The sequence below is a fragment of the Bubalus bubalis genome, chromosome 12, assembly GCF_019923935.1.
Source record: "Bubalus bubalis isolate 160015118507 breed Murrah chromosome 12, NDDB_SH_1, whole genome shotgun sequence".
NCBI lineage: Eukaryota > Metazoa > Chordata > Mammalia > Artiodactyla > Bovidae > Bubalus > Bubalus bubalis.
Window position 1 is genome coordinate 35,985,854 of NC_059168.1, and position 26,561 is coordinate 36,012,414.

Genomic DNA, 26,561 nt, shown 5'->3' on the forward strand with positions numbered 1-26,561 from the left:
TGCTTTGCGCCCCCAAGAAGGAGTGCGGGCTTTGCGCCTACGCAGCCGGTTTCTTGCGTCCGGAAAGTCGTAGACTCTTGCCGGCAGCACCTCCAAGACAGCAGCTCAGAGACCACGAAGAGGGGACGGCCGCTGCCGCCGCCGCCGCCACCACCGCCAGCCACCACGGAGGAAAAGCAAGGGAAGGATGTGGGTTTTTGGTTACGGGTCTCTCATCTGGAAGGTGGACTTCCCCTATCAGGACAAGCTGGTTGGCTATATCTCAGGCTACAGCAGGCGCTTCTGGCAGGGCAGCACCGACCACCGCGGAGTTCCTGGCAAGGTGAGGCGCAACCTGTCCCCCACATTTACTGTCCCCGGAGTACTGTTCCTCAAGTCCTTGTCCAGCTCTGCAGGACTCACACCCCACCGCCGAAGGTCAGTAGGTTAAGGATACTGCTGCTACCTCTGTGCACCTTCCTCGGCCACCTGCCCCCTACTCTGGGATCCTAAACCAAGGGCAGTCCTTTTGAAGCCGCTGGAGATGCTGGCGGCAGTTACTTCTTGAGGAGGCAAGAAACGTGGGCACAAGCTCCCACAAGGCTAACGTGCTGAGAGGGGATCCTGCCATTTCTTGGCAGCTACCCTCCCTCCCCACCCCCACCCCCGCCACAAAAAGGTGGGAAGATAAACCTTCCTGTCACCACGGAGTTGAAATACTAAAATCAACTAGTAAATTCAGCTTCTTAGCAATTAAGTTTGTTGGCATTTTTACATTCTGCCAGATTTTCATTGGTCTGAGTTTAAACGTGCATGTTATTTCTGGGATTTCTTTATATCTTTCCAAAGGTTTTATGACACCTATGGTCACAGAAAAACTAGTTTCCAAAATTATCTCTGGTTATAAAGGAACTTATGTTGACCACCTTGGTTGTCAGGTACTTCAGAAGTTAAGTCCGGCTTTGTTACCTAAGTAGCACAGTACCAATACTATATCCAACATTAATGTTTTTTCTTCAGTGGTTCTCCTCTAAATTGTAAATGTGAAATTAAGTTCTCTGATCCATTCTTCAGTCAGTTATGCAGGGACATTTATCTTAATACACTGTAAATACAGAGAATAACAGCTCACTGCTTATGCAAATCAGCCTCGTTTTTGTCTGCAAGACAAGTAATCCATAAGGAAAACTAAATTTTGGGTAATAATTTGGATAAGTTGAACACTTATTATAGCTAACTTTTAAAAGAGTACAAAATGTTTAATTGCTTATATGTTGTCTAAAATACTAAGAATTATATGAGTTTACCACTTTCTTTAAAAAAAAATTAATACTGGCTCAAAAGCAGGAAATCTAAAATGCTAGAAATCAGATGTAGAAAGAGATTGAGGTTAATTCCAAAGAAATACCTGTAGTCTTGCATCATGGAAAAGGGAAGAGAAGAAGGCTGTAGTTTGCACCTGCTCATAAATGAGACACAGCATTAAAATCATAAAAAAAAAAAAAAAGCCATTCTACCTCAACTAGAGTTGGTAAATTAAGAATCTGGCTTTAAGGTAGACAATGACTTGAAAACAGGGGAGTGATTTACCACCAAATGCAAATTTACAGGCCAAAAGAGATTTCATGTCCAAACTATCTCCAAGAATATTGTAAAATAACATTTAAGACTTTAAAGTTAAATAAAATGCCTTTTGAGTTGTCAGATTTGAGAGCTTAAAACTGCCATTCTGCAAAGGAATGCCTTACTAGGCTTCAGTTTAAAAAACCAAGTATTAAATACTTAAGAAAATGGTTAGAACAGCATATTTCAGTACTCTACTCTCAACCAAAATGTTTGTTACACAGCACACTGAGTTATGTACACTGTCAAAACAAACTGATGATAAGAAATTGCCAAGTCAATACAACAATTCATGAGTCTTTAATAAAATATTAAAGAAGGTAGCTATAAAATCAATATCTCTTTTTACTTAAATATTCTAAAATATAAGGTAGGAAAGTTGGGGGTGGGGGTGCTGCAATGGCTAACAGTTTGATACCAATTTTTATTTAAAGAACCCATCCTAGCATATTGAAGGAAAACCTAAAGCATCAAACATTTTCTAAATATACTGTTCTGCTTTTAGCAGAAAGAACATTATTTTACTTCACATTTTCTATTATAATGGAGCACAAGCCTTATATAAATATTAACTGTATGACAAACAGAAATACAAAAGGCTACAGAAATACCTAGCAAATTAGCAGAATAATGTCGATTCTACATAGCACTATGTTTTTTACAGCAACATAAGCTCCTAGTGAGCTAGTCATCAGTACATATGAAATGTGATGTTACTAAACAAATGTTGGACTCATTTCTACATACTGTAATGTGACATTTGTAGGAAAAATGCCAAACCTACTTCCTTTCCTAATTATGCTTTCTTTTTAGCTTCATTAAACTTTAATATCTTCCTAAGTTTAATTAAGCATCTCATTTATTTCTAACAAAACTAGCAATTTTTTATCAAATTAAGGATTTATTTAAATGTGAAAAAGTGTTCACATCAGAAAGAATATATTTCAATTTCAAAAAGAGAAAACATTTTAACACAAGAGATGATCATGAATATTTACTAAATCTCTAACATTTCTAGATGGTGATCAGAAACATTACTCATTACCCAATGAAAGGACCCAACATGGCTCATATTTCACATCCTCCAATCCTATTCACCTTTCAAGACCCCTTCTTCAGTTTCAATGCCCTCCCCCCAAAATTTAAGTACACTTTCAAATTAACATTGTTTCCCCAATAATAATAGGAACAAACAGCTTAAGTTTTATAAAATATTTCTGGGTAAATATATCAGTAGTGTCAATAGTCTATGTGTATTTCATCCATAAGCAGTCAAAGGGACCCATCTATTTTCCCTTAATGATTCCCTACATATGCTCTTTGTTTTCTGTTTCAATTGTCACCACCTACATCAAGGACTTGACTACCTCTCCCCTTTCAACAATTACTACTGAGCGCCCACATATAAATGGAAAACACCTATGCAAACAACAATACCTAATAAGTGCTGTAAGAGAAAAGGTGCAATGAGAGTTTAGAAGGAGCTGCTGCAAAGTTGCCTCAAAAGACAGCCAAGCCTTTACAAAAAAAGAGTGGCAGGAGGATATCCAAGGGATTCTAAAGAAGGGCATTCCACTCTGCTGTGCAATGCTGTGCTGTGCCTAGTCACCAGTCATGTCCGACTCTGCGACCCCATGGACTATAGCCCACCAGGCTCCTCTGTCCATGGGGATTCTCCAGGCAAGAATACTGGAGTGGGTTCCACACCCTCCTCCAGGGCATCTTCCCAACCCAGGGATTGAACCCAGGTCTCCGTATTGCGGGCGGACTCTTTTAACGTCTGAGCCACCAGGGAAGCCCATTCCACTCTGGGCACTGGTATATTCAAAGATATGAATGTTTGTAAAGGTCCCATCACTTTATGGCAAATAGATGGGAAAACAATGCAAACCGTGACAGGCTTTATTTTCTTGGGCTCCAAAATCACTGCAGATGGTGACTGCAGCCATGAAATTAAAAGTCACTTGCTCCTTGGAAGAAAAGCTATGACCAAGCTAGACAGCACATTAAAAAGCAGAGACATTATTTTGCCAACAAAGGTCCGTCCAGTTAAAGCTATGGTTTTTCCAATAGTCATGTATGGATGTGAGAGTTGGACTATAAAGAAAGCTGAGTGCCCAAGAATTGATGCTTTTGAACTGTGGTGTTAGAGAAGACTCTTGAGAGTCCCTTGGACTGCAATGAGATCCAACCAGTCAATCCTAAAGGAAATCAGTCCTGAATATTCATTAGAAGGACTGATGCTGAAGCTGAAACTCCAATATTTTGGCCACCTGATGAGAAGAACTGACTCATGTGAAAAGACCCTGATGCTGGGAAAGATTGAAGGGAGGAGGAGAAGGGGACAACAGAGGATGAGATGGTTGGATGGCAGCACCGACTGGATGGACATGAGTTTAAGCAAGCTCTGAGAGTTGGTGATGGACAGGGAGGCTTGGCATGCTGCAGTCCATGGGTCGCAAAGAGTTGGACACGACTGAGCGACTGAACTGAAAAATTATAAATAATTCATTACAGCTTGAGAAGGAAAGTGGTAAGAAGTGAGGTTTGTAGTTAACTCATGCAAAGGAATTTTTATTCTGTAGAATATTATAACCCTGAAAAATTTAAAGCACAGGAAAACTCAAAACCCAATTTTTGCAACAAAAAGTCAACCTAGGGCCATGTAGAACAAACTGGAGACAGAGAGCGAAAACCCTGAGGAAACTAAAGGATGATGAGAAAACAAATTTAGAAAATAATCAGAAGATAAAGCTACCAAGAATTAGTGACTAAGCTGGTTAAAGGGGAAGCAAGGAAAGGTGGAGAGCACAGCTTGTCCCACAGACCACTAACACTACTTGTTCACAGTCTACCTCCTTCCCACTTAAATGTGCATACTATATACTTTACCGCCATGAACATCCTTGTATTGATGGACCCTGATGCTGGGAAAAACTGAAGGCTGAAGGAGAAGGGAACAACAGAGGACGAGATGGTTGGATGGCATCACTGACTCAGTGGACATGAGTTTGAGCAAGCTCCGGGAGATGGTGAAGGACAGGGAAGTCTGGCATGCTGCAGTCTATGGGGGTCACAAAGAGTCAGACACAGCTGAGTGACTGAACAGCAAATTAACACACCGATCTTCCCAAAGCATCTGCTTTTATCATGCCAGTCACCTACTAACTTGAGTGCTACAGTAGCGCCTCATTTCCTGTTTCTCCCAAATTTCAGTGGCTTGTTTTCTCCATTGTCCCCCAATTTCAACTCCAATCTTCAGCTTTCAAATTTGACTATTTCTCCAGTTATCTTTCTGAATCATCTTCCATTCATGGAGAAGCCTCTGCTAAAGTCAGACACTTTGGCCTGGTTTAATTCTGCTTCTAGACCCTTACTCAGAATTGTGTCTTTCTTTCTGACCACCCAAGACTCAGAATTATTACTTCACTTAATAAACAGCATACATCACAACCCTTAAGTATTCTCTACCTATTTCATATGTTAATAAGTTCATATTCCAGACTTACAATATAAGCTTTTAAAAACCAGAATCAGTTTTATCGTCTCTCCAACAAAGAATAGGTATTCAATAAATAGTTCCAAAATCACTTTGAAATCGAAGGTAATACGGCAATTCCTACATGACCCCTTATCAATATATGTATCCTCACTGTAGCATTATCTTAAATAGAAAAAAAGCAAAATATAAATGTCCAGCAGTACAAAGATGTTTAAATTATAGCTCACTGATGATGGTAGAGTGTCATGCACCTGTTAATAAGTATCAGAAGACTAACAGGAAAATTAAATTAAAAACATAATCCAAAATTCCATGTGTTCCATGATTACAAATTATCTATACAAATGGACAAAGACTAGAGGGAAATAGAAACAAGGATAGCACAAATATCTGAATGGTGTAGGTTCACTCTGTGTCACACAGCAGGCATACAAGTAGGTAAAGCTGTGGCTTACAACTTTCTCACTAATGTCAATAAATACACAACCTTTGACACGAGGTAGGACTTGTATTAAAAAAAAAAAAAAGGAAATTCTCAGACTGTTCCAGACTTACAGAATCAGAAACTACCTCCAAGTAATTTTTATCTACACTTGAGAACCACTTCTCTATAGGAAAGTACCCTGGAATTTCATGTTTTGTTCCTCAGTGGAACACTATAGCAATCTTTATTCCCTGAAGAGGAAAAAAGTGATAAGAATATTTATTATAGTTGCTTCTTCCTTTTGCTTTTGATTTCAGTCACAGGTGTGTTTTTTAATATCCGTTCTAAGTGAATACAATATACCTATTATACACAAATTTAAGAGAATTTTTTTAAAAGGCCAAGATAGTTTGGATAAGATAGATTCTTTTAATTCTCTTTAAAATTTATCATAAAAAATAAGTACTTTTTAAAAAGTGCTCAGTATAAACAAATGAAGTTAAAATATTCCATGTCAACAGTAAGTTGCTAATGCTCAGTTAATGAACTTTAATTCAGGAAAAAATTTTTTTTTTTTTTTTTTTTTTTTTACTTTTCTTAAAACAGCCTGGAAGAGTTGTGACTCTTGTTGAAGACCCTGCGGTATGGTATAATAATTCTTTTTTGTATAGTCTTTAATCATAAAGTGTTAACATGTTTCACAGTTTTAATAATCAGTAAAATCTTATTAGCAGTCATCACAGATAACTTGAACTACACTGAGCCTAGAAATTCCTCTCTGTATTAGCTGTATATCTTCTTACGTGCTGGGAAAAGTTGGGATGCAGAATTCAAGGTAGACAACGAAAAGCCAATGGCGCGTAGTCTCATTTTTCCCTTCTTGATGAGTTTGTTGACTGAGAATTTTATGGTCTCCTTTGACATTAATTGGAGAAGGAAATGGCAACCCACTCCAGTATTCTTGCCTGGAGAATCCCATGGACTGAGGAGCCTGCTGGGTTACAGTCCACAGGGTCGCAAAGAGTCAGACAAGACTGAGCGACTTCACTTTGACATTAATGGAGCCAACCCTCAGACAGCCAGATGAACACAAAGAATTAAATGAAAGCCTTAAAGCTTTCCTCACATTTGCTAGGAGTCTAATATTTCAGCAAAAATCTCAGTCATGAATTATCACTTTCTTTACTGCCTAATCTTATCGATAGCACAACAGGTTTTTTAAAAAGTATGGAGTACTAGAAAACTTACTTATGTGATAGTTCTCTGTTTCTTAAATATTTTCAAGCATTTTATTGAGATCCAAATTTTACATTGTGAAGTATTTAACTTTAGAAAGATCTTTGATATATAAAAATCAAAGCAGCAAAAATAATAAAAATCAAGCAGCTAGCAACAGCAGATGAATAATGGTGAAATTATGAAATGCTTTCATAACTTACATTAGGAAAAACATCCATAAAAAATGGCTCCAAACTGGTAACTAAAACTCCTAATTAGAGGTAATAAAAGGTACTTTGTTCCTACAGAATGTAAATTTATTCAAAATACTTAGCAACCTGAAGTTTAATAATTAAAAGTTGTCAAGAAACTAAAAAATGTGTTACAAACTATAAATCTTGCTTGTATCACAGACATTTTATTGATACTACAAAAAATCTTTGCAGCTAAAGTACATTGCTTTTACTGACACTGTTCATAGGCTCCCTAGACAAAGAGTTTGCCATTTACTATTCTGGATGGAGTAATTTACTGAGGATATTTGAAAGTTTACTCAGTGAAGAAATGAACAAATAAATGAACCTATTGCCTTAATAGTTGATTACTTTATTACAGAGCTTTTAAAATACAGAACTCGGAGAAGGAAATGGCAGCCCACTCCAGTGTTCTTGCCTGGAGAATCCCAGGGACGGGGGGAGCCCGGTGGGCTGCCGTCTATGGGGTTGCACAGAGTCGGACACGACTGAAGTGACTTAGCAGCAACCTAGAAACATATTAGAAATGCCTCCTGGAAAAGGCATGGAATTAGTGTATATCATGCTTGCTAAGTGCTTCCTAGGCTTTGTTTGGTAAGCTGTAAAAATCACAAATCTCACATCATTATATAAAAAAATGAATATCTTTCTCTGTACTTTTGATGTGTATTTAATCATGGATCATACCATGGATTGTAAAAGGTTTTATTTCAACTATGTGTGAAATCAATACATGGTTATTAATAAAAGTGAATGGCTTTTAGTGTTAACAAAAATAATAATAAAAAAAATATAGAACACTTTTTGCAAACAAGGGAACAACTAATATATTATAAGGGCTTCCCTAGTGGCTCAGCAGTAAAGAATCCACCTATCAATGCAGATGTTGGTTTGATCCCTGGGTCAGGAAGATTCACTGGAGAAGGAAATGGCAACCCACTCCAGTGGGTTTCAGCATACTATCAGTGAAATGCTTATGGATTAAAGATTTAGAACTATATTTTTAATGACTAAATGAAGATCTGATATTTTTCATTTAAGTCCCATTAGTTAAAAGACATAATTTTAAAAATTTAAACAAATATAATTATCCTTGTATATAAGGAAATTAATTATTCAGATTGAAGAATTTAAAATGCTTATTTCCTTTATTATTTAGTATATACCTCTTCATTGTACATTAAGGGAAGCAAAACTGCACTGATTTCTAAGAATATAGAAGATACCTTCTAGCTCATAATCTATCTTCACCTATTTTAGCCTTGTAAATACTACATAAAACTTTCTTTTCATTTTTCAACAGGGTTCTGTATGGGGTGTTGCTTACAAACTGCCAGTAGGAAAGGAAGAAGAAGTAAAAGCATACCTTGATTTCAGAGAGAAAGGAGGCTACAGGACCACAACAGTCATTTTTTATCCAAAAGATTCCACAACAGAACCATTCAGTGTGTTGCTATATATTGGAACATGTGATAATCCTAATTATCTTGGTCCTGCACCTCTGGAAGACATCGCTGAACAAATTTTTAATGCAGCTGGTCCAAGTGGAAAAAATACAGAATATCTTTTTGAACTTGCAAATTCTATGAGAAGCCTTGTGCCAGAAGATGCAGATGAGCATCTTTTCTCTTTAGAAAAATTAGTAAAGGAACGTTTAGAAGGAAAGCAGAACTTCAATTGCATAAAAAGACCTAATTGATTTTTCCAAACAAGCAGAACTTTTAATCTTCAGAGAATGGCTTCATTACACAATGGCAATATGATTTGTAAACATGTTTACTTGATAATCTTAGTTGTGTTTAATGTTGTAGTCAAGATAATATCTAAATTCATAGTTTAATTGCAGTTGGCCTGAAACTCATACATACTCAAAATATTGGGATATAGTTAAAGAAAAAATTCATTTCAATAATATAATGAATGATTCTCCAGCTATATGATATTGAATACTTGCTCATGAGAAGTTCTTTAGAAAAATACAATGAAGGACTCAGTTCAGATCTTGTTTTTATCTAAATAAATACAATTCTGTTGTTTCATATTGCAATACTATTTTAAAGTTGTGGAGAATTAGACCAAAAGTCCAGTAATTATAATAAGACTATGCCTTTAATATATTCCCATATGTTACTCTGTAATCATGGTTTAAAATAAATAAGCTTAAAATAACGTATAATTAGATATGTATGGTAATATAGACAAGATTTTGGCCTTGATCGTGAACTTCTTTGTTTAGATTTTAAATGAAACTCCAATTTAAGCCAAAAAGTTAGCATTCTAATATAAAAATTTCCTTGGAATTATAATGTACTGTATCTCTCCTTTTTTGAATAAATGTATTTGACTACACAGTAAAAACCCTTTCAGCTAGAAAAGCACAAATTATACAAATTATGTCTAACAATTTATCATTCAATTTGTATTAATCTTATACTGAAACTTTAAAAAAAAAGATAGGCTTTTTGATATTACAAATTAACAGAAACATATATAATGAAAGTTTGCTGTTTGAAATGGCATTTAGAATTGTAATTTTTTAAAGTAAGAAGTGGTGTTACCTGATCATTTGCTACAGTTTTTTTTTTTCCTTCTTACATCTTGTCACTTAACAAAGGTATCCACTAAATAGTGTGATGATGCTACCCACCTAGGAACCATGTATAATTAACACATGCAAAAGTAATCTTGATTCAGACTAATCAGATCAGTTCTTATTAGAAGTGATTTCCTTCTCAACAGGACATGCAGTCTCTCTAAAATCTTTCAACATGAGAAGAATTTCAGTATCACATTAGATTTAATGTGAAACTAATAATTAGTACCAAAGTTGTTCATGTAAAATAAAGCTGCCCTTTTCATGTTTTTTTTTTTTAATTTGTTATAAATACCTTACTTGGTAATTTAGTCAGCTATATAAAATTTAAAATATTTTCCAACATTTTCAGTATTAGCTTTCTAGAAGGCATTTCTCTTGTCCTATACAACAAGAAAAGCACTAACATTCATTAATGAATATTTCATAAGGATGTACTAGGCACTTTACACACAGGAGCATCCTCTCAGCTTGTTTTCACAGTAACTTGTATACAAGTACACATCCAGTAAGAAGCAGAAGTCCGTGTCTCTGTTAAAGCGCAAGAGTCTACAATATATTTAAAAATCCACATCTTTACTAACCTACATCTTTTTTGTGTGTGTAATGAAATAATATGTGGCTTGTTAGATAGAGATATTAATTTTGATAGATGTATACAGATTCCCACAAATATTAGCCTGTCCAAGAGTCACATGCCATACATAGCTCAGAATCACACAGATGTATTCAGAGATTCAGCCTTTCATTCTACAAATAAACCTAAGTCCAAAGAAATTTGTAATTCCCAATGTGATTCTTTTACCATTTAATACATGTTACATATCAAGGGAGAGGGATTACTTTGGGATCGGGCCACATTTGTATCTTTCTAGACTTTTAGTTATTAATAGAAGTTAACTAGAAAATACACATGTGATATACCATCAACATTTATAGGGAGACCATGATCCAAAGAGCCCAGGAACAGGAACATTCATTTCCACTGCGATGGGGAGAAACATAACTAAAATGGATAAGATAAACAATACTAAATTGGCAGCTAGGGTCTGGAGCCCACAAGTGACTAAGAATCTATCATAAAGGTAGTAAGCTATCTAGAGCAAAAGTTATTTTTGTTAGCAAAAGCGCAAGTCTCTTTATAGCTCTGGGACCTCCCTTCCCAAGCAGTCTCTCTCATTCTCCCCTCATCACACATAACTCAGACTCAGTCCTCAGAGAACAAATCTTCAGTTCAGTCGCTCAGTCGTGTTCAACTCTTTGCGACCCCAAGAATCGCAGCATGCCAGGCCTCCCAGTCCATCACCAACTCCCGGAGTTCACTCAGACTCACGTCCATCGAGTCAGTGATGCCATCCAGCCATCTCATCCTCTGTCGTCCCCTTCTCCTCCTGCCCCCAATCCCTCCCAGCATCAGTTTTTTTCCAATGAGTCAACTCTTCGCATGAGGTGGCCAAAGTACTGGAGTTTCAGCCTCAGCATCATTCTTTCCAAAGAAATCCCAGGGCTGATCTTCTTCAGAATGGATTGGTTGGATCTCCTTGCAGTCCAAGGGACTCTCAAGAGTCTTCTCCAACAAAAGCATCAATTTTTCGGCGCTCAGCTTTCTTTACAGTCCAGTTCTCACATCCATACATGACCACTGGAAAAACCATAGCCTTGACTAGACGGACCTTTGTTGGCAAAGTCATGTCTCTGCTTTTCAATATGCTATCTAGGTTGGTCATAACTTTTCTTCTAAGGAGTAAGCATCTTTTAATTTCATGGCTGCTGTCACCATCTGCAGTGATTTTGGAGCCCAAAAAAATAAAGTCTGACACTGTTCCACTGTTTCCCCATCTGTTTCCCATGAAGTGATGGGACCAGATGCCATGATCTTCATTTTCTGAATGTTGAGTTTAAAGCCAACTTTTACACTCTCCTCTTTCACCTTCATCAAGAGGCTTTTGAGTTCCTCTTCACTTTCTGCCATAAGGGTGGTGTCATCTGCATATCTGAGGTTATTGATATTTCTCCTGGCAATCTTGATTCCAGCTTGTGCTTCTTCCAGCCCAGCGTTTCTCATGATGTACTCTGCATATAAGTTAAATAAGCAGGGTGACAATACACAGCCTCGATGTACTCCTTTTCCTATTTGGAACCAGTCTGTTGTTCCATGTCCAGTTCTAACTGTTGCTTCCTGACCTGCATAATAATTTCTCAAGAGGCAAATCTTAGTTAGGTGTTAAATTTTAGGAATTCAAGAAAAGTATGAGTATAAACCTTATATTGAGAAAAGAAAATTTTAATAAAAATCTGTATAATGGAGAGGATATTAAAGTAGATCTTTCTCCTCCTGCTCCAGGCCACTATATCTCCTTTCCCCACTCCCAAATAAATAACAGTTACTCTTCAATCTACTAAGAACTGTAAGCACAGTCTAGATACCATCTCCATACATAAAAAGTTATTATCATTTAGGGAAATCAAGTTTGCTGTGATGTGAACACTGAATATTTGAAAGCATGAACGTGATCTATTCCTTCAAGACTGATTTTAAAACACTGAATAGTCAAAATTTTATTCTATCATATTAATTTATCTTTTTCATAAAAACAAATTTTTTTTTAAATTGTAACTGGAGTAGTTGTGAATATCAATGTAAGCATCTTACTCCTATAATTTATATCCCTGATTCTTTCAAAGTCAGTTATATGATAAATGTACTTAAAATTCCTTCTCATCACATCACATAAAAATTTACATACAAAATAGGATATTCCAATTATTTTTTTCAACAAAAATTAACTATATTTTCTGTGAATTTTTTCAGCTTTTAACAATCTGTATTTTTATATTTATTGTTTATTTGGCTGCAACGGATCTTAGTTGCAGCATGCAGATCTTTAGGTACTACATGTAGGACCTAGTCCCTGACCAGGGATTGAAACCAGCCCCTCCTGCATTGGGAGCGCAAAGTCTTAGCCACTGGACCACCAGGGAACTCCCTAACAATCTATTTTTATGAATTTCTAAGGCTTTAAAATAAAATCACACTACGCACAAGATTTTTTTTATTTCCTTATTGGAAATGTCCCTCCGATCTAACTTTATTCTGCTGTTCTCCACCCACTCCGTGTAGTCTCTGGTCTCCAATGATTTTCTGATTCCACCCAAAGATCTGAGTCTTCATCTTTCTTTACAACTCTGATGCATCAGACACTAATGATATCCCTCGATCAGTGTGTGTATCTGATAAACAATAGTCAAAGACGTAAACAGAAATACAAGGAAGTGTGGCAGAGTGTTGCAAAGCAAAAAAGCTCAACACTTCTGCTGCATTTCTATTTACATCTTTGACTATTGTTTATCAGATATGCAAACTGATAAGAGTCCTAGGCTTTGATTACCATCCTTAGTAAACTTTCGATCACTAGTCTACTTCCTCAAACTCTTTACAACTCATACATCTATGTAAGGTACTTCCAGCTGAGCTATATAAACACCTCAAATTTAATGTATGAAAAACAATTCATCTCCTTTCCCAAACAAAAAAAATTTGTTCCACATTACTTCCATGCACACAGTACACATTAAATGTTGAACAATGGATAGAAAACACAACAAACAAGTTTAAAACATCACCAATTATTGGCTTTTGTAGAAAATGAATATTTTCACAATTTTTTTAAAATGTAGTTTTGTTCAGTTCAATTCAGTTCAGTCCCTAAGTCATGTCCAACTCTCTGCAACTCCATGGACTGCAGCACACCAGGCTTCCCTATCCAACATCAACTCCCACAGCTTGTTCAAACTCATGTCTATCCAGTCGGTGATGCCATCCAACCATTTCATCCTCTTTGGTCCCCTTCTCCCGCCTTCAATCTTTCCCAGCATCAGGGTCTTTTCAAATGAGTCAGTTCTTCACATCAGGTGCCCAAGTATTGGGAGTTTCAGCTTCAGCATCAGTCCTTCCAATGAATATTCAGGATTGATTTCCTTTAGGATTGACTGGTTGGATCTCCTTGCAATCCAAGGGAAAGAGTCTTCTCCAACACCACAGTTTAAAAGCATCAATTCTTTGGTGTTCAGCTTTCTTTATGGTCCAACTCTCACATCCATACAAGACTACTGGAAAAACCATAGCTTCGACTAGACAAACCTTTGCTGGCAAAGTAGTGTCTCTGCTTTTTAATATGCTGTCTAGGTTGGTCATAGCTTTTCTTCCAAGGAGTAAGTGTCTTTTAATTTCATGGCTACAGTCACCATCTGCAGTGATTTTGGAGCCCAAAAAGATAAAGTCTGTCACTGTTTCCATTGTTTCCCCATCTATTTGCCATGAGGTGATGGGACTGGATGCCATGATCTTATTTTTCTGAATGCTGAGTTTTAAGCCAACTTTTTCACTCTCCTCTTTCACTTTCATCAAGGGGCTCTTTAGTTCTTCTTCGCTTTCTGCCATAAGGGTGGTGTCATTTGCATATCTGAGGTTACTGATATTTCTCCCAACAATCTTGATTCCAGCTTGTCCTTCACCCAGCCCGGCATTTCACATAATGTACTCGGTATATAAGTCAAATAAGCAGGGTGACAATATACAGCCTTGACGTACTCCTTTCCTAATTTGGAACCAGTTTGTTGTTTCATGTCCAGTTCTAACTGTTGCTTCCTGACCTGCATACAGATCTCTCAGGAGCCAGGTAAGGTAACCTGGTATTCCCATCTCTTTGAGAATTTTCTACAGTTTGTTGTGATCCACACAGTCAAAGGCTTCCGTGTAGTCAATAAAGCAGAAGTAGATGTTTTTCTGGAACTCTTGCTTTTTTGATGATCCAACGAATATGGCAATTTGATCTCTGGTTCCTCTGCTCTTTCTTAATCCAGCTTGAACATGTGGAAGTTCCCAGTTTACCTACTGTTGAAGCCTGGCTTGGAGGATTTTGAGCATTACACTGCCAGCACATAAGATGCGTGCAATTGAGCAGCAGTTTGAGCATTCTTTGGCATTGCCTTTCTTTGGGATTGGAATGAAAACTGACCTTTTCCAGTCCTGTGGCCACTGCTGAGTTTTTCAAATTTGTTGGCATGTTGCGTGCAGCACTTTCACTGTTGTAGTTGTGTGCCTTGTTTCTATTAAATTTTAGCATTATTAAAACATATATCAGATCAGATCAGATCAGTCGCTCAGTCATGTCCAACTCTTTGCGACCCCATGGATCGCAACACGCCAGGCCTCCCTGTCCATCACCAACTCCCGGAGTTCACCCAGACTCACGTCCATCGAGTCAGTGATGCCATCCAGCCATCTCATCCTCTGTCGTCCCCTTCTCCTCCTGCCCCCAATCCCTCCCAGCATCAGTCTTTTCCAATGAGTCAACTCTTCGCATGAAGTGGCCAAAGTACTGGAGTTTTAGCTTTAGCATCATTCTTTCCAAAGAAATCCCAGGGCTGATCTCCTTCAGAATGGACTGGTTGGATCTTAATAAGAACTCAAAGCTAAGTCAGCAAGGAAGCCCTGAAGTTATCTGTGATGTGACTTAGGTTTTGTGTTGGTTAAGACATCGTTCAAGCATGAGCTGTAAGATTTCTTAACTAAAATAAGAACCTTGTAATACAGCAAGAGCAAGAGTTTCCTACATCTTCTTGCCTCTAATCTTATGTCTTCTTTGCATCACGTTCTATACTCTGCACTCACAATTATTTTTCTAAAATATGGAACTAATCTAGTCAGTAATGAAAATGCCTCCCAGAGCATATGAAATAAAGCTCAAATTCTTTAATCTGGTATTCAACTACTTACAATCTAGTGTCAACATACTTGTCACATTTCACTTCCTACTAATGCACACTCTCCATGCTCCAGTCACACCACCCTCCTCAATCATTAAGACCCAGCAAAAAAGAGGGACTAATGATAGGTGGCAAACAATAACTTATGCACCAACACTACCTGGATAAATAATATAGCTCAGGACTTCCCTGGTAGTGCCATGGTTAAGAATTCCCCTGCCAATTCAGGGGACGCAGGTGAGGTCCCTGGTCCTGGAAGATCCCACATGCCATGGGCAACTCAGCTCATGCGCCACAACTATTGAGTCCTCGAGCTGCCACGACTGAGCCCGAGAGCCACAACTACCGAAGTCTCTGCACCTAGAGTCCATGCTCCACAATAAGAGAAGCCACCTCAACGAGAAGTCCTCGCACTGAAACAAACAGTAGTCCCCAGATGTTGGCCTCAACTAGAAAAAAAACCTTGCTGAGCAACAAAGACCCAGCACAGCCAAAAATAAAGAGTAAATTAATACAAAAAGAAAAAGATAGCTCCCAGCTATCAAGAAGCACATTTGCTGGAGAGATGCACAAGCAAGCAAATCAATGTTACTCACCATAAGGACTGGGACATAAAATATAAGCAAAATAGAGACAGATAAATTGTTAACTCAAACTAACAAGATCAGAGAAAGCAAAAAAAAAAAGATCAGAGAAAGCTTCACAGAAAAAAAAAAACAAAACAAAAAACAGCTGTTCATGTAGCAAAGAATAGTAGCTAACACGTATGGAGCACTTACTGCAAATGCGAAAATCTACTCTAAGTACTTTACACATATTAATCCCCAACAAGAGATAAAAAGAGTTTAAGTTAAAAGAACATATTAACTATCACTGATTACTAGAACATGCTAAGCACTGTGCTGAGCACTATAAAGGAACAAAATGGAATTAAGCCCTTTAATTCTGGTAGGGGGAAAAGTGAGAGATGGCAGGTTCCTTTCCGCCCCCACCTTTTAAGTTTTAACCCCAATTAGATTCTTTCCTGAAACAGGATAAGTTAAAAGAATTAAAAGGATTTATCTGGGGCTTCCCTGGTGGTCTAGTGGCTAAGACTCCAAGTTCCCAAGCAGGGGTTCCAGGTTCGATCCCTGGTTCAGGAACTAGATTCCATATGATGCAAAAACAGTCAGCATATCACAATAAAAGATCTCACATGCCAAAAGGAAGATCAAAGATCCTACTTGCCGAAACTAAGACCGGGCACAGCCAAATAAATAAACATTTTTTGAAAAAAGGATTCATTTAAGTACCTGTATTCTAAGGTCATAAGTCTTTTTTTTAATTTAAAAAGAAGTATGTTTTGCCCAATTTTTCTCAATAACCCTGATTTATTCAACAATACCTATCAATTACCTACTTTATATAAGACAAACTAAGCATGTGTGCATTTTCTTTCACTTCCTATCAAAGTCCCACTGAAGTGCATGCAAGCATTCTGGAAAGAGAAAGCAGGGGGGATTATACTGAGGGTGAAGCAAGAACAGAGAAAACTGCAGTCTAGAACCAACATGCAGGTGCACAGGTGAGCATGCGCACACATGAGCAAGCTGCAGCCGCACAGAAGCCTTGCCTCCAACAGAGTCTGGAGAAGAACCAAACCTAGCGACAGCAGAAGGGGGCTGCAGGACAAAGCTTGGGACACGTAAAACATCCATATGAGATGGACACACCAAACCTTTATCTCATTCCTCTACACACAGAAGCCAGCAGCAACAAAGCTGGTGTCAGGCTTAAAACACAACTTTTTTTTTTTTTTTAATTTAACCATCTATCCTGAAAGCATCAGAACACCTTCATGCTCAATAAAGCCTTCTTCAAATGGGCACAGGGAGGAGGAAGAACAGCTCTTTTTCTTCATTTCACCCTCTTTTCTTCATTTCACAGTAAAGTGAGGCCCAACAATTGACACTCTGCACACTTACAAAAAGCTCAAAAATCCTTTTTTTTTTTTTTTTTTAATACTTTTGAGGAATGGCAAAAGCACAAAAGGATAAAAACAATCAACTCACCTTAAGGAAGCAGAGCTTTTAAACTTATAAATGTTTAACATTTGTAAGTGCTATCCTCAAAGAAATTCATGAAGATGCTGCATTTATTAAAAATGAGCAATTGGAAAGAAACTATGGAAACAGGAAAGAAAAAAAAACCACACTGACAAAAGATATTCAAAAAAGAGAACTGATAATCAAAGGAAACTGATCTCTTGAACTGATCTTCCATATTACCTAATTTTTTTTGTCTTTTTTCTACTTGGAAGAATCTATCCAAATGGTATTCTGAATAGAACAGAGAAAATGGAAAGTGAAAGTGAAAGTCACTCAGTCCTGTCCGACTCTTTGCTACCCCATGGAACCTGCCAGGTTCCTCTGTCCATGGGATTCTCAGGCCAGAATACTGGAGTGGTTAGCCTTTCCCTTCTCCAGGGGATCTTCCCAACCCAGGGATCGAACCCAGGTCTCCCGCATTGCAGGCTGATTCTTTACCTCGTGAGCCACCAGGGAAGCCCAAGGAAAACATAATTGAAGAAATAATATTAGAAAATTTCCCAGAAGTGAACAAATAGGACTCAAGGGGTGCAATGAAGGATAAGTGAAAAAAGATCCACAGCTAGAAAGAAATATCTCATCAGTTCAGTTCAGTCGATCAGTCGTGTTCGACTCTTTGCGACCCCATGAATCACAGCACGCCAGGTCTCCCTGTCCATCACCAACTCCCGGAGTTCACTCAAACTCATGTCCATCGAGTTGGTGATGCCATCCAGCCATCTCATCCTCTGTCGTCCCCTTCTCCTGTCCCCAATCCCTCCCAGCATCAGAGTCTTTTCCAATGAGTCAACTCTTCGCATGAGGTGGCCAAAGTACTGGAGTTCCAGCTTCAGCATCATTCCTTCCAAAGAAATCCCAGGGCTGATCTCCTTTAAAATGGACTGGTTGGATCTCCTTGCAGTCCAAGGGACTCTCAAGAGTCTTCTCCAACACCACAGTTCAAAAGCATCAATTCTTCAGTGCTCAGCTTTCTTCACAGTCCAACTCTCACATCCATACATGACCACTGGAAAAACCATAGCCTTGACTAGACAGACCTTTGTTGGCAAAGTAGTATCTCTGCTTTTTAACATGCTATCTAGGTTGGTCATAACTTTCCTTCCAAGGAGTAAGCATCTTTTAATTTCATGGCTGCAGTCACAATTTTGGAGCCCAAAAAAATTAAGTCTGACACTGTTTCCACTGTTTCTCCATCTATTTCCCATGAAGTGATGGGACCAGATGCCATGATCTTCATTTTCTGAATGTTGAGCTTTAAGCCAACTTTTTCACTCTCCTCTTTCACTTTCATCAAGAGGCTTTTTAGTTCCTCTTCATTTTCTGCCATAAGGGTGGTGTCATCTGCATATCTGAGGTGATTGATATTTCTCCCAGCAATCTTGGTTCCAGCTTGTGCTTCTTCCAGCCCAGCGCTTCTCATGATGTACTCTGCATATAAGTTAAATAACCACAGTGACAATATACAGCCTTGATGTACTCCTTTTCCTATTTGGAAACAGTCTGTTGTCCCATGTCCAGTTCTAACTGTTGCTTCCTGACCTGCATATAGGTTTCTCAAGAGGCAGGTCAGGTGCTGTGGTATTCCCATCTCTTTCAGAATTTTCCACAGTTTATTGTGATCCACACAGTCACAGGCTTTGGCATAGTCAATAAAGCAGAAATAGATGTTTTTCTGGAACTCTCTTGCTTTTTCCATGATCCAGCGGATGTTGGTAATTTGATCTCTGGTTCCTCTGCCTTTTCTAAAACCAGCTTGAACATCTGGAAGTTCACAGTTCATGTATAAAACATGATAAAACCAATGACAAAAAAAGTTTAATAAAATATCCCAGAGGAAAAGGAATATTAGTTGCAAAGAAGGAGAATCAGACTAGCTTTGAGATTCTCATCAGATATATTAGATAGCAAGCTGCAAAGGAATGATCTTCAAAGTTTCAAGCAAAACAAAATGATTGAACTATGAATTCTATTCCCAAACTATTAACTGAGAAGGCAAGATGAATGCATTTTCAGATATACCAGGCCTGGGAAAATTAAAATATCTACTTTATATTTTTTCCTTAAAAAAATTACTTGTAATTATTTATACCCCAACAAGGTGGGAGAGAAATGTGAAATAAGGATGATGTGGAATAACATAAAAAAGTAGATTTAACCCAGGAGAGTTACAGGAAAAAATATAGATATACAGATAGGTAATAGATAAATACGCATCAGATTTGAAAAGCAACTAGTGTAATTAGAACGAAGTGTTTCAGAGCTCAAAATATATCTTTAAGAGCAAAATGGACTCACTTAGCAAAGATGGTACTAATTTTAGAGAGCTAAGGGGACATTTTAAACGGTAGAGGACTGACACAATTACATTTCCTTCTCTGCAGTTCAAATTACACCTCTGGATTTTATAGTGAATGGTAGTTGCATAAACAATATTGTGAAGTTTGAGAATCAACCTATAAACAAAGCACAGAAAAACTGAATAAAGTCAGAATGCAAATGTAATAAACATATAGTAGTAGCAAACTGGGAAGTACTGAAAATTATATTAAAAGCTACACACATTACATACTTAATATGTAATGAAGGCACTGTACTAAAAATAGCCTTACATGCAGTAACTCACTAAAAACAAAATGGCAGCACTGAGAAATGGCCAAAAGAACAGATTCAGGAGCAAGACTGCTTGGCTTTGAGATCCAGTTCCACTGCTTGCCAGTGCTATGACTTTGGGCAAGTTGCCATATTGTGTTAATGTATTTATTTCACTTTCAGACTTCTGAAATCAAGATGAGTCTTACACTAGATGGCAAGTCATAAATTTAATTGGCAGCAGTTATTTCGTTAATAATACAAAAAACTTAAGAGAGAGCTCTAAAAGCAGTGGCCAAGGGGAACTGTTATAGTTTAAAACAGATTTTAAATTGGGTCTGACATACACACTACTATATATAAAATAGATAATTACTAAGACCTTACTGTACAGCACAGGGAACTCTATCTAATACTCTGTAATAGCCTATATGGGAAAAGATCATAAAAAACTGTATGTGTGTATATATCTATATTATAGATTAATTTTGTTGTACACCTGAAAGCAACACAAAGTTGTAAATCAACTATACTCCAATAAAAACTTTTAAAAATAAAACAGACTTTAAGACAATTAAATACAAGGCATAACCTTTGATTGGATCCTACATGGGGGGGAAGGCCAATAAATGGTGAAAGTTGAAACCAGTGTTATTTTTCTAAGATGTGATAACAGTATATATCTTAGTATACAGATAATAGACAATAATATACATATTTATAGAAAAGTCTTTTTATATTCCTAGTCATTGAGTTTTTTTCAATGTTTAGGCCAGTTGTCTTGTAGAATGTGCCACATTTTTTGTTTGATAAGTTTCTTATACCCAGGCTTGGCAAGAATGCTACACAGCTATTTATACACAGGTGTTGCATACACTATGCTTTAAAAACTCATTCTAACAGAAAATTCTTAGGAAAAAACATGAACAAAAGTATAAGGCATGGGATTGAAAACAGAAACATTCTAGCTTGGTTTGAAATCAAATTTCCAATCTCCCTTTTTTCCTTGTACCTAAGAAATGAGTGCATCCAGTATTCATATTCCCATCTGTGTATTTGCTGGCATTCTGTCACCGGTATACATGCTGCATTTTAACCAAAAATGTCCGAAGGCCAAAGCTTTTCTCATCATTTATTTTTCCCAAAATGTGTATCCCAGTCCTCTAAAGTCTTCTTATTACCACAGAGTAAATTATATATAAAGGAGAAATTGGGAGAGAAAAAAGTTCAGTATTGGAAATTAACAGAAAAGGGCAATCACTGTCTCACAGTCTCTGGAGTAATTACTGATAAACAACCTCAGACTGCATGCCAGCTGTTAAAGTTGAGCAAATGTCTTTATTTTTATCGATTTTTCCCTTTATATTTCTAAATGAGAAACAATATAGAGATCTGGGATAACTTTTAACTCAAAGCCCATCTGGTTAGTTCTCATTTCTTTCTCATAAAAATTTCAATTTGAAAAAAAATTTATAATTTTATTCAGCCATATTTTATAATATGGCAGAGATATAGAATTTTATACCTGTGCGTGAATTATATTAGAACATACTAACCTCTCTTGTGATTCAGTTTCCTCATCAGTAAAATGAGAAAACAATAAAATCTAACTTTGAGGGTTATTATGAGAAATAAGTCAATTATAAATTTAATATCTATAAAGTGCTTAAAATAGTACCTGGGCACAACATCTATTAAATTAATAAAATACATAGTAAATATGAATCTTCTTAATAGTTCTTACATCTTACATTTGTTATTTTCTCCATTTTAAAGGTAAGAAAACTGAGCTCTAAAGAGGTTAAGTAATGTACCCAAGGTCACACATGCAGTAGGTAGGATCAGAATTTCACTGGCCTAACCCCTGAGCCCCTGCTCCTAATCGCCTCACTTAATTCGGTTGTATAGAGTTCGCATGTAATTATTCAGCCATGCCTTATTATTAGAAAATAAGATATGCAAAGGTAATTTCTGTCATTACAGCTAATGCCACAATGAATTACCTTTATACATACATCCTTAAGTGTCAGGATTTTTGCTTCTAAATGAGAGTCCAAAAAAATAAAATCACTAGGCCAAAAGGTTTGCACATTTTTAATTTTAAAAATTACTAATTTTAAAAAGTTTATTATAGCAGGTCTATCTTTCCTTTTACAGCACCTAGATTTCCTATCTTACTAAAAAACATCATCCCTACTTCAATTATACAAATATTCTCCTAATTGCTTCATATGAATATGTATCTTTAACACATTTACAATTTACTTTTTTATTTTTTAGGCTGTGCAGCACAGCTTGTAGGATCTTAATTCCCCAACCAAGGATGGAACCCAGGCCTTTGGGAGTGACACTGAGTCCTAACCACTACACTGCCAAGGAATTCCCACTGCACTTCCAAGGAATTCCCACAATTTACTTTTTACATATTTTATGATGAGGGGATCTGGTTGGTTTTCCTATAGGTGAATTACACCAGCAGAATCTATTAAAACATCCTTTTCCCACAAACATAAAATGACCCCCTTGTCACATATTAAAACAGAGACTATTTAATTGGTTTTCACACTTCATTCACCCTATCTCTCACTAAAAGTAATCACCCCTCTTTTGAATGTCTGCAATATTTTATCTCTATAGCACCTGGATGGAGGAGGCTAATGGGCTACAGTCCATGGGGTCGCAAGAGTCAGACACGACTTAGCAGCTTAACAACAGCATTTTTATAACACCCTTCGAACTGAGGACAGTGCCTCCAAACCATATTTATTAGATAAATAACTGCACAACTTTCTTGCTCTCTCCCCAGATCTATAATTCTGCGGCTAACTGAAAATTGCCATATTAAGACTAATTCCGTTGCAGGCAGAAAAAGGTAGCTTTGTCGGATTAAGGGGCATTATCCTGGAATCCATGAAGCAGAAAGTTAAACAAAATTTAAGACTGTGTTTTCTGTACCATACTTACATGAAAAAAGTCAAGACTATCAAATGAAGCAATATTGACTATTTTTTCAAAATAATTTCTAGGTAATGATGGGGTTAATACAGATTCAGGACAATCTTCTACATATTTATATTCAAAATCCTCTATGGTAACTGATATGCATAATAATGACATCAATATAAGGTAAGATTAAGTGTCTTACGGAATCATCAAAGATATAATGCAAACAAGACACTTGCCTTACAGGCAAAGCAGGTATTCACTACAGTTGTAAAATTTTTACAGTGCTAGAAAGGTCCCCTGCTTGACACTAAATATCTTCTCACTCAGTGAGCTACTGCCTAAAGCTTTACCATTAATATTCAAGCTTTTCATTTTAAAGTCTAAACCAGAAATACATTCTCAACCATGGGCCATCCTGCCTGCCAAGGGACATCTGGCAACGTCTGCAGACATTTTTGATTGTCACAACTTGGCTGGCAAAGGGGGAGGGAGTAAGGCTGCTACTACCATCTAGTGGACAGAAGCCAGGGATACTACTAAACATCATATGATACGCAAGACAGCCCCTCACAACAAAGGATTACCCGGCCCAAAATGTCAACAGCACCAAGGCTTTTAGAAACTGGCATATGCTCTGCTGAAATGCAAAAGCATAATGTTTTTAACTTAATGTACAGATAAACAAGCCCTCCACTTCAGTCCAATCAAGCCTTTTTTCTCCTCTACTCCTCCACCATGCTGCCAAATACACTGCTTACTTACTTATCCTCATCATCTACAACTCCTCAAAGCATTTACTTAACTGGTACAGCTCTTTCTCTTGACTTCTTTGATATCTCAGCTTTCTGACTTTCTTTCTTTACTGGGCATGCCTCCCCAGTCCATTTTGTTAATTCTTCAATGCTGTTCAGTATCTAATGTTGCAATGACTCCTCTTCCTTTTGTTATCCTCATCTTTTCCCTCAAGGATTGCAACCAGCACTATGGCTTTAAATATACCTACGTGCATATAGAGCTCCCCAGGTGACGCTAGAGGTAAAGAACCCTCTTGCCAATGCAGGAGACAAAAGAGATGCATGTTCAATCCCTGGGTCAGGCAGGAAAAAGCAATGGCAACCCACTCCAGTATTCTTGCCTGGGAAATTCCAAGGACAGAGGAGGCTGGTGGGCTACAGTCCATACAGTCACAAAGAGTTAGACAGACTGAAGCAACTTAGCACACAGGCACATGCAAATAACATCAAAATTTATAACTCCAGCTCTGACCTCCCCACCTGTGCCTCAGGTTTAATCAACATGTTAGCTCTACTTGGATGTCTAACTGATGACATCTAAAACTTAACACGTCCAGTAAATCAATTATACTCCAATTAAAATAAATTTTAAAAAGTAATAAGACTTGACATGTCCAAAATAGAACCATTGATTCCAAAATTATTATTATTGCAAGCAAACCACATATATAAAATGTTAATAACTGGAGAATCTAGGCTTGATTCTTACAAATAAATTTTATGTAAGTCTGAAATCACTTCAAAATAAAAAGTAAAACAAACAAAACACATGATTCCCATCAGTCCACATTATTTTCTTCCCTGTTTCAGTAAACTTCACCACCAGTTCCTCATAAAACATAGTTGTTTAGTCGCTCAGTCAAATCTGACCCTTTGCAGCCCCATGGACTGCAGCACACCAGGCTTCCCTGTCCTTCACTGTCTCCCAGTTTGCTCAAACTCATGCCCATTGAGTCAGTGGTGCCATCCAACCATCTTGTCCTCTGTCATCTCCTTCTCCTCCTGCCCTCTATCCTTCCCAGCATCAGGGTCTTTTCCAATGAGCTGGCTCTTCACAACAGATGGCCAAAGTATTGGCACTTCAGCTTTAGCATCAGTCCTTCCAATGAATATTCAGAGTTGATTTAGAATTGACTGGTTTGATCTCCTTGCAGTCCAAGGGACCCTCAAGAGTCTACTCCAGCACCACAGTTCAAAAGCGTCAATTCTTCGGCACTCAGCCTTCTCTATGGTCCAACTCTCACATCCGTACATGACTACTAGAAAAACTATAGCTTTGACTATATGGACCTTTGTCAGCAAAGCATCATTAATTCATCTCTGTAAGAACATGCCACATCTAATCCACCAGGAAATTCAAGATGTTCTACTCAAAAAATACATTCCAAAGTAGACTATTGCTCCCCATTTCCACAGCTTCCTAACTGGTCTCCCTGTCGCCACACTTAGCCCCTACATTAGCTTCCTAGCACTGTCATACAAACTACCACAGACCTGGTAGCTTAAAACAACAGAAAGGTACTGCTTCACAGTTTTAGAAGTTAGAAGTTTGAAATCGAGGTGTCAGCAGAGCCAAAATCTCCCTGAAACCTCTAGGAGAGGATTTGTCCCTATCTCTTCCTAACTACTGGTCGCTGCCGCTGCCGCTAAGTCACTTCAGTCGTGTCCGACTCTGTGTGACCCCATACACTGCAGCCCACCAGGCTCCCCCGTCCCTGGGATTCTCCAGGGAAGAACACTGGAGTGGGTTGCCATTTCCTTCTCCAATGCAGGCAAGTGAAAAGTGCAAGTGAAGTCGTTCAGTCATCTCTGACTCCCAGCGACCCCATGAACTACAGCCTACCAGGCTCCTCTGTCCATGGGATTTTCCAGGCAAGAGTACTGGAGTGGGGTGCCATTGCCTTCTCCAATGCAGGAAAGTGAAAAGTGAAAGTGAAGTCGCTCAGTCATCTCTGACTCCCAGCGACCCCATGAACTACAGCCTACCAGGCTCCTCTGTCCATGGGATTTTCCAGGCAAGAGTACTGGAGTGGGGTGCCACTGCCTTCTCCTAACTACTGGTGGTCGCTGGCAAATTTTAGTTGGTTTGTAGACACATCACTCCAATCTCTGCCTCCATCCTCTCTGTGTCCAAATTTCCTTCTTCTTATAAAGACATTAGACATTGTATTGGGGCCCACTTTCAGTCAGTATGACCTTAACTTTACATCTGCAAAGATCCGATTCCCAAGTAAGTTCACACTTGCAGGTTCCAGGGGTTAAGACTTCAACATATCCTTTTGAGGAACACAATTCAGCCAACAACATCCCCTACAGTCCATTTTCCACACAGCAACCATAATGATCTTCATGAACGTACATCAGACCACATCGCTCTCCTACTTACAGATCTGTGCCCAGCTGGCCTCTTCCAGCCTCTCAAACTTCATCTACAAAGTGCCCTCTTTCACTCCATCAACACCAGCCTTCTTTCAATCCCTCCAACACAAGCTTTTCCTGCTAGAAACTACTGTGTGGCTTCCTCCTCCTCATTTCAAATCATAACTCAGCTGTCACTTCCTCACACAAGTCTGACCATCTACCTCAGTAGCATATTTCAGAGTCATTTTCTTTTACATAACCCTAGTTTCTAAGCAGCAATGACCTTTACCAGAAATTATCTTGAGTGTTTTGCTGTTATTGGAGCTTCCATTACTACAGTCCCAAAGACTAAATCTGGGTAGACAAATGCTTTTCATTTCTATTTAGTCAAATACATCTTTTTTCCTCCATGATTTCAGGGT

The 26,561-nt window shown here is 37.9% G+C and overlaps 2 protein-coding genes across 6 annotated transcripts in view; one reads left to right on the top strand and one right to left on the bottom strand.

Annotated features, from left to right (window-relative positions):
* ASB3 (ankyrin repeat and SOCS box containing 3) overlaps positions 1–26,561 on the bottom strand; it is a 122,363-nt gene that overhangs the window by 93,197 nt on the left and 2,605 nt on the right. The gene's annotated exons all lie outside the window — the stretch shown is intronic.
* On the top strand, positions 46–10,370 carry CHAC2 (ChaC glutathione specific gamma-glutamylcyclotransferase 2). 2 transcript variants are annotated; one of them, XM_006044754.4, is made up of 3 exons: positions 46–322; positions 6,135–6,170; positions 8,304–10,370. In XM_006044754.4, exons 1-3 carry the CDS (start codon positions 188–190, stop codon positions 8,697–8,699), a joined length of 567 nt encoding a protein of 188 aa, XP_006044816.1. In that variant the 5' UTR covers positions 46–187; the 3' UTR covers positions 8,700–10,370. The 2 variants fall into 2 exon arrangements, with proteins under 2 accessions (XP_006044816.1, XP_006044817.1); XM_006044755.4 differs by lacking the exon at positions 6,135–6,170 and having other exon boundaries at positions 8,304–9,858.

Bases quoted from the DNA above. Each gene is read 5' to 3' on its own strand.
- CHAC2 (XM_006044754.4), top strand. From the start codon at position 188: ATGTGGGTTTTTGGTTACGGGTCTCTCATCTGGAAGGTGGACTTCCCC. The intron at 323-6,134 runs GTGAGGCGCAAC...TTCTTAAAACAG, and splicing joins ACCGCGGAGTTCCTGGCAAG to CCTGGAAGAGTTGTGACTCT. The intron at 6,171-8,303 runs GTATGGTATAAT...ATTTTTCAACAG, and splicing joins CTCTTGTTGAAGACCCTGCG to GGTTCTGTATGGGGTGTTGC.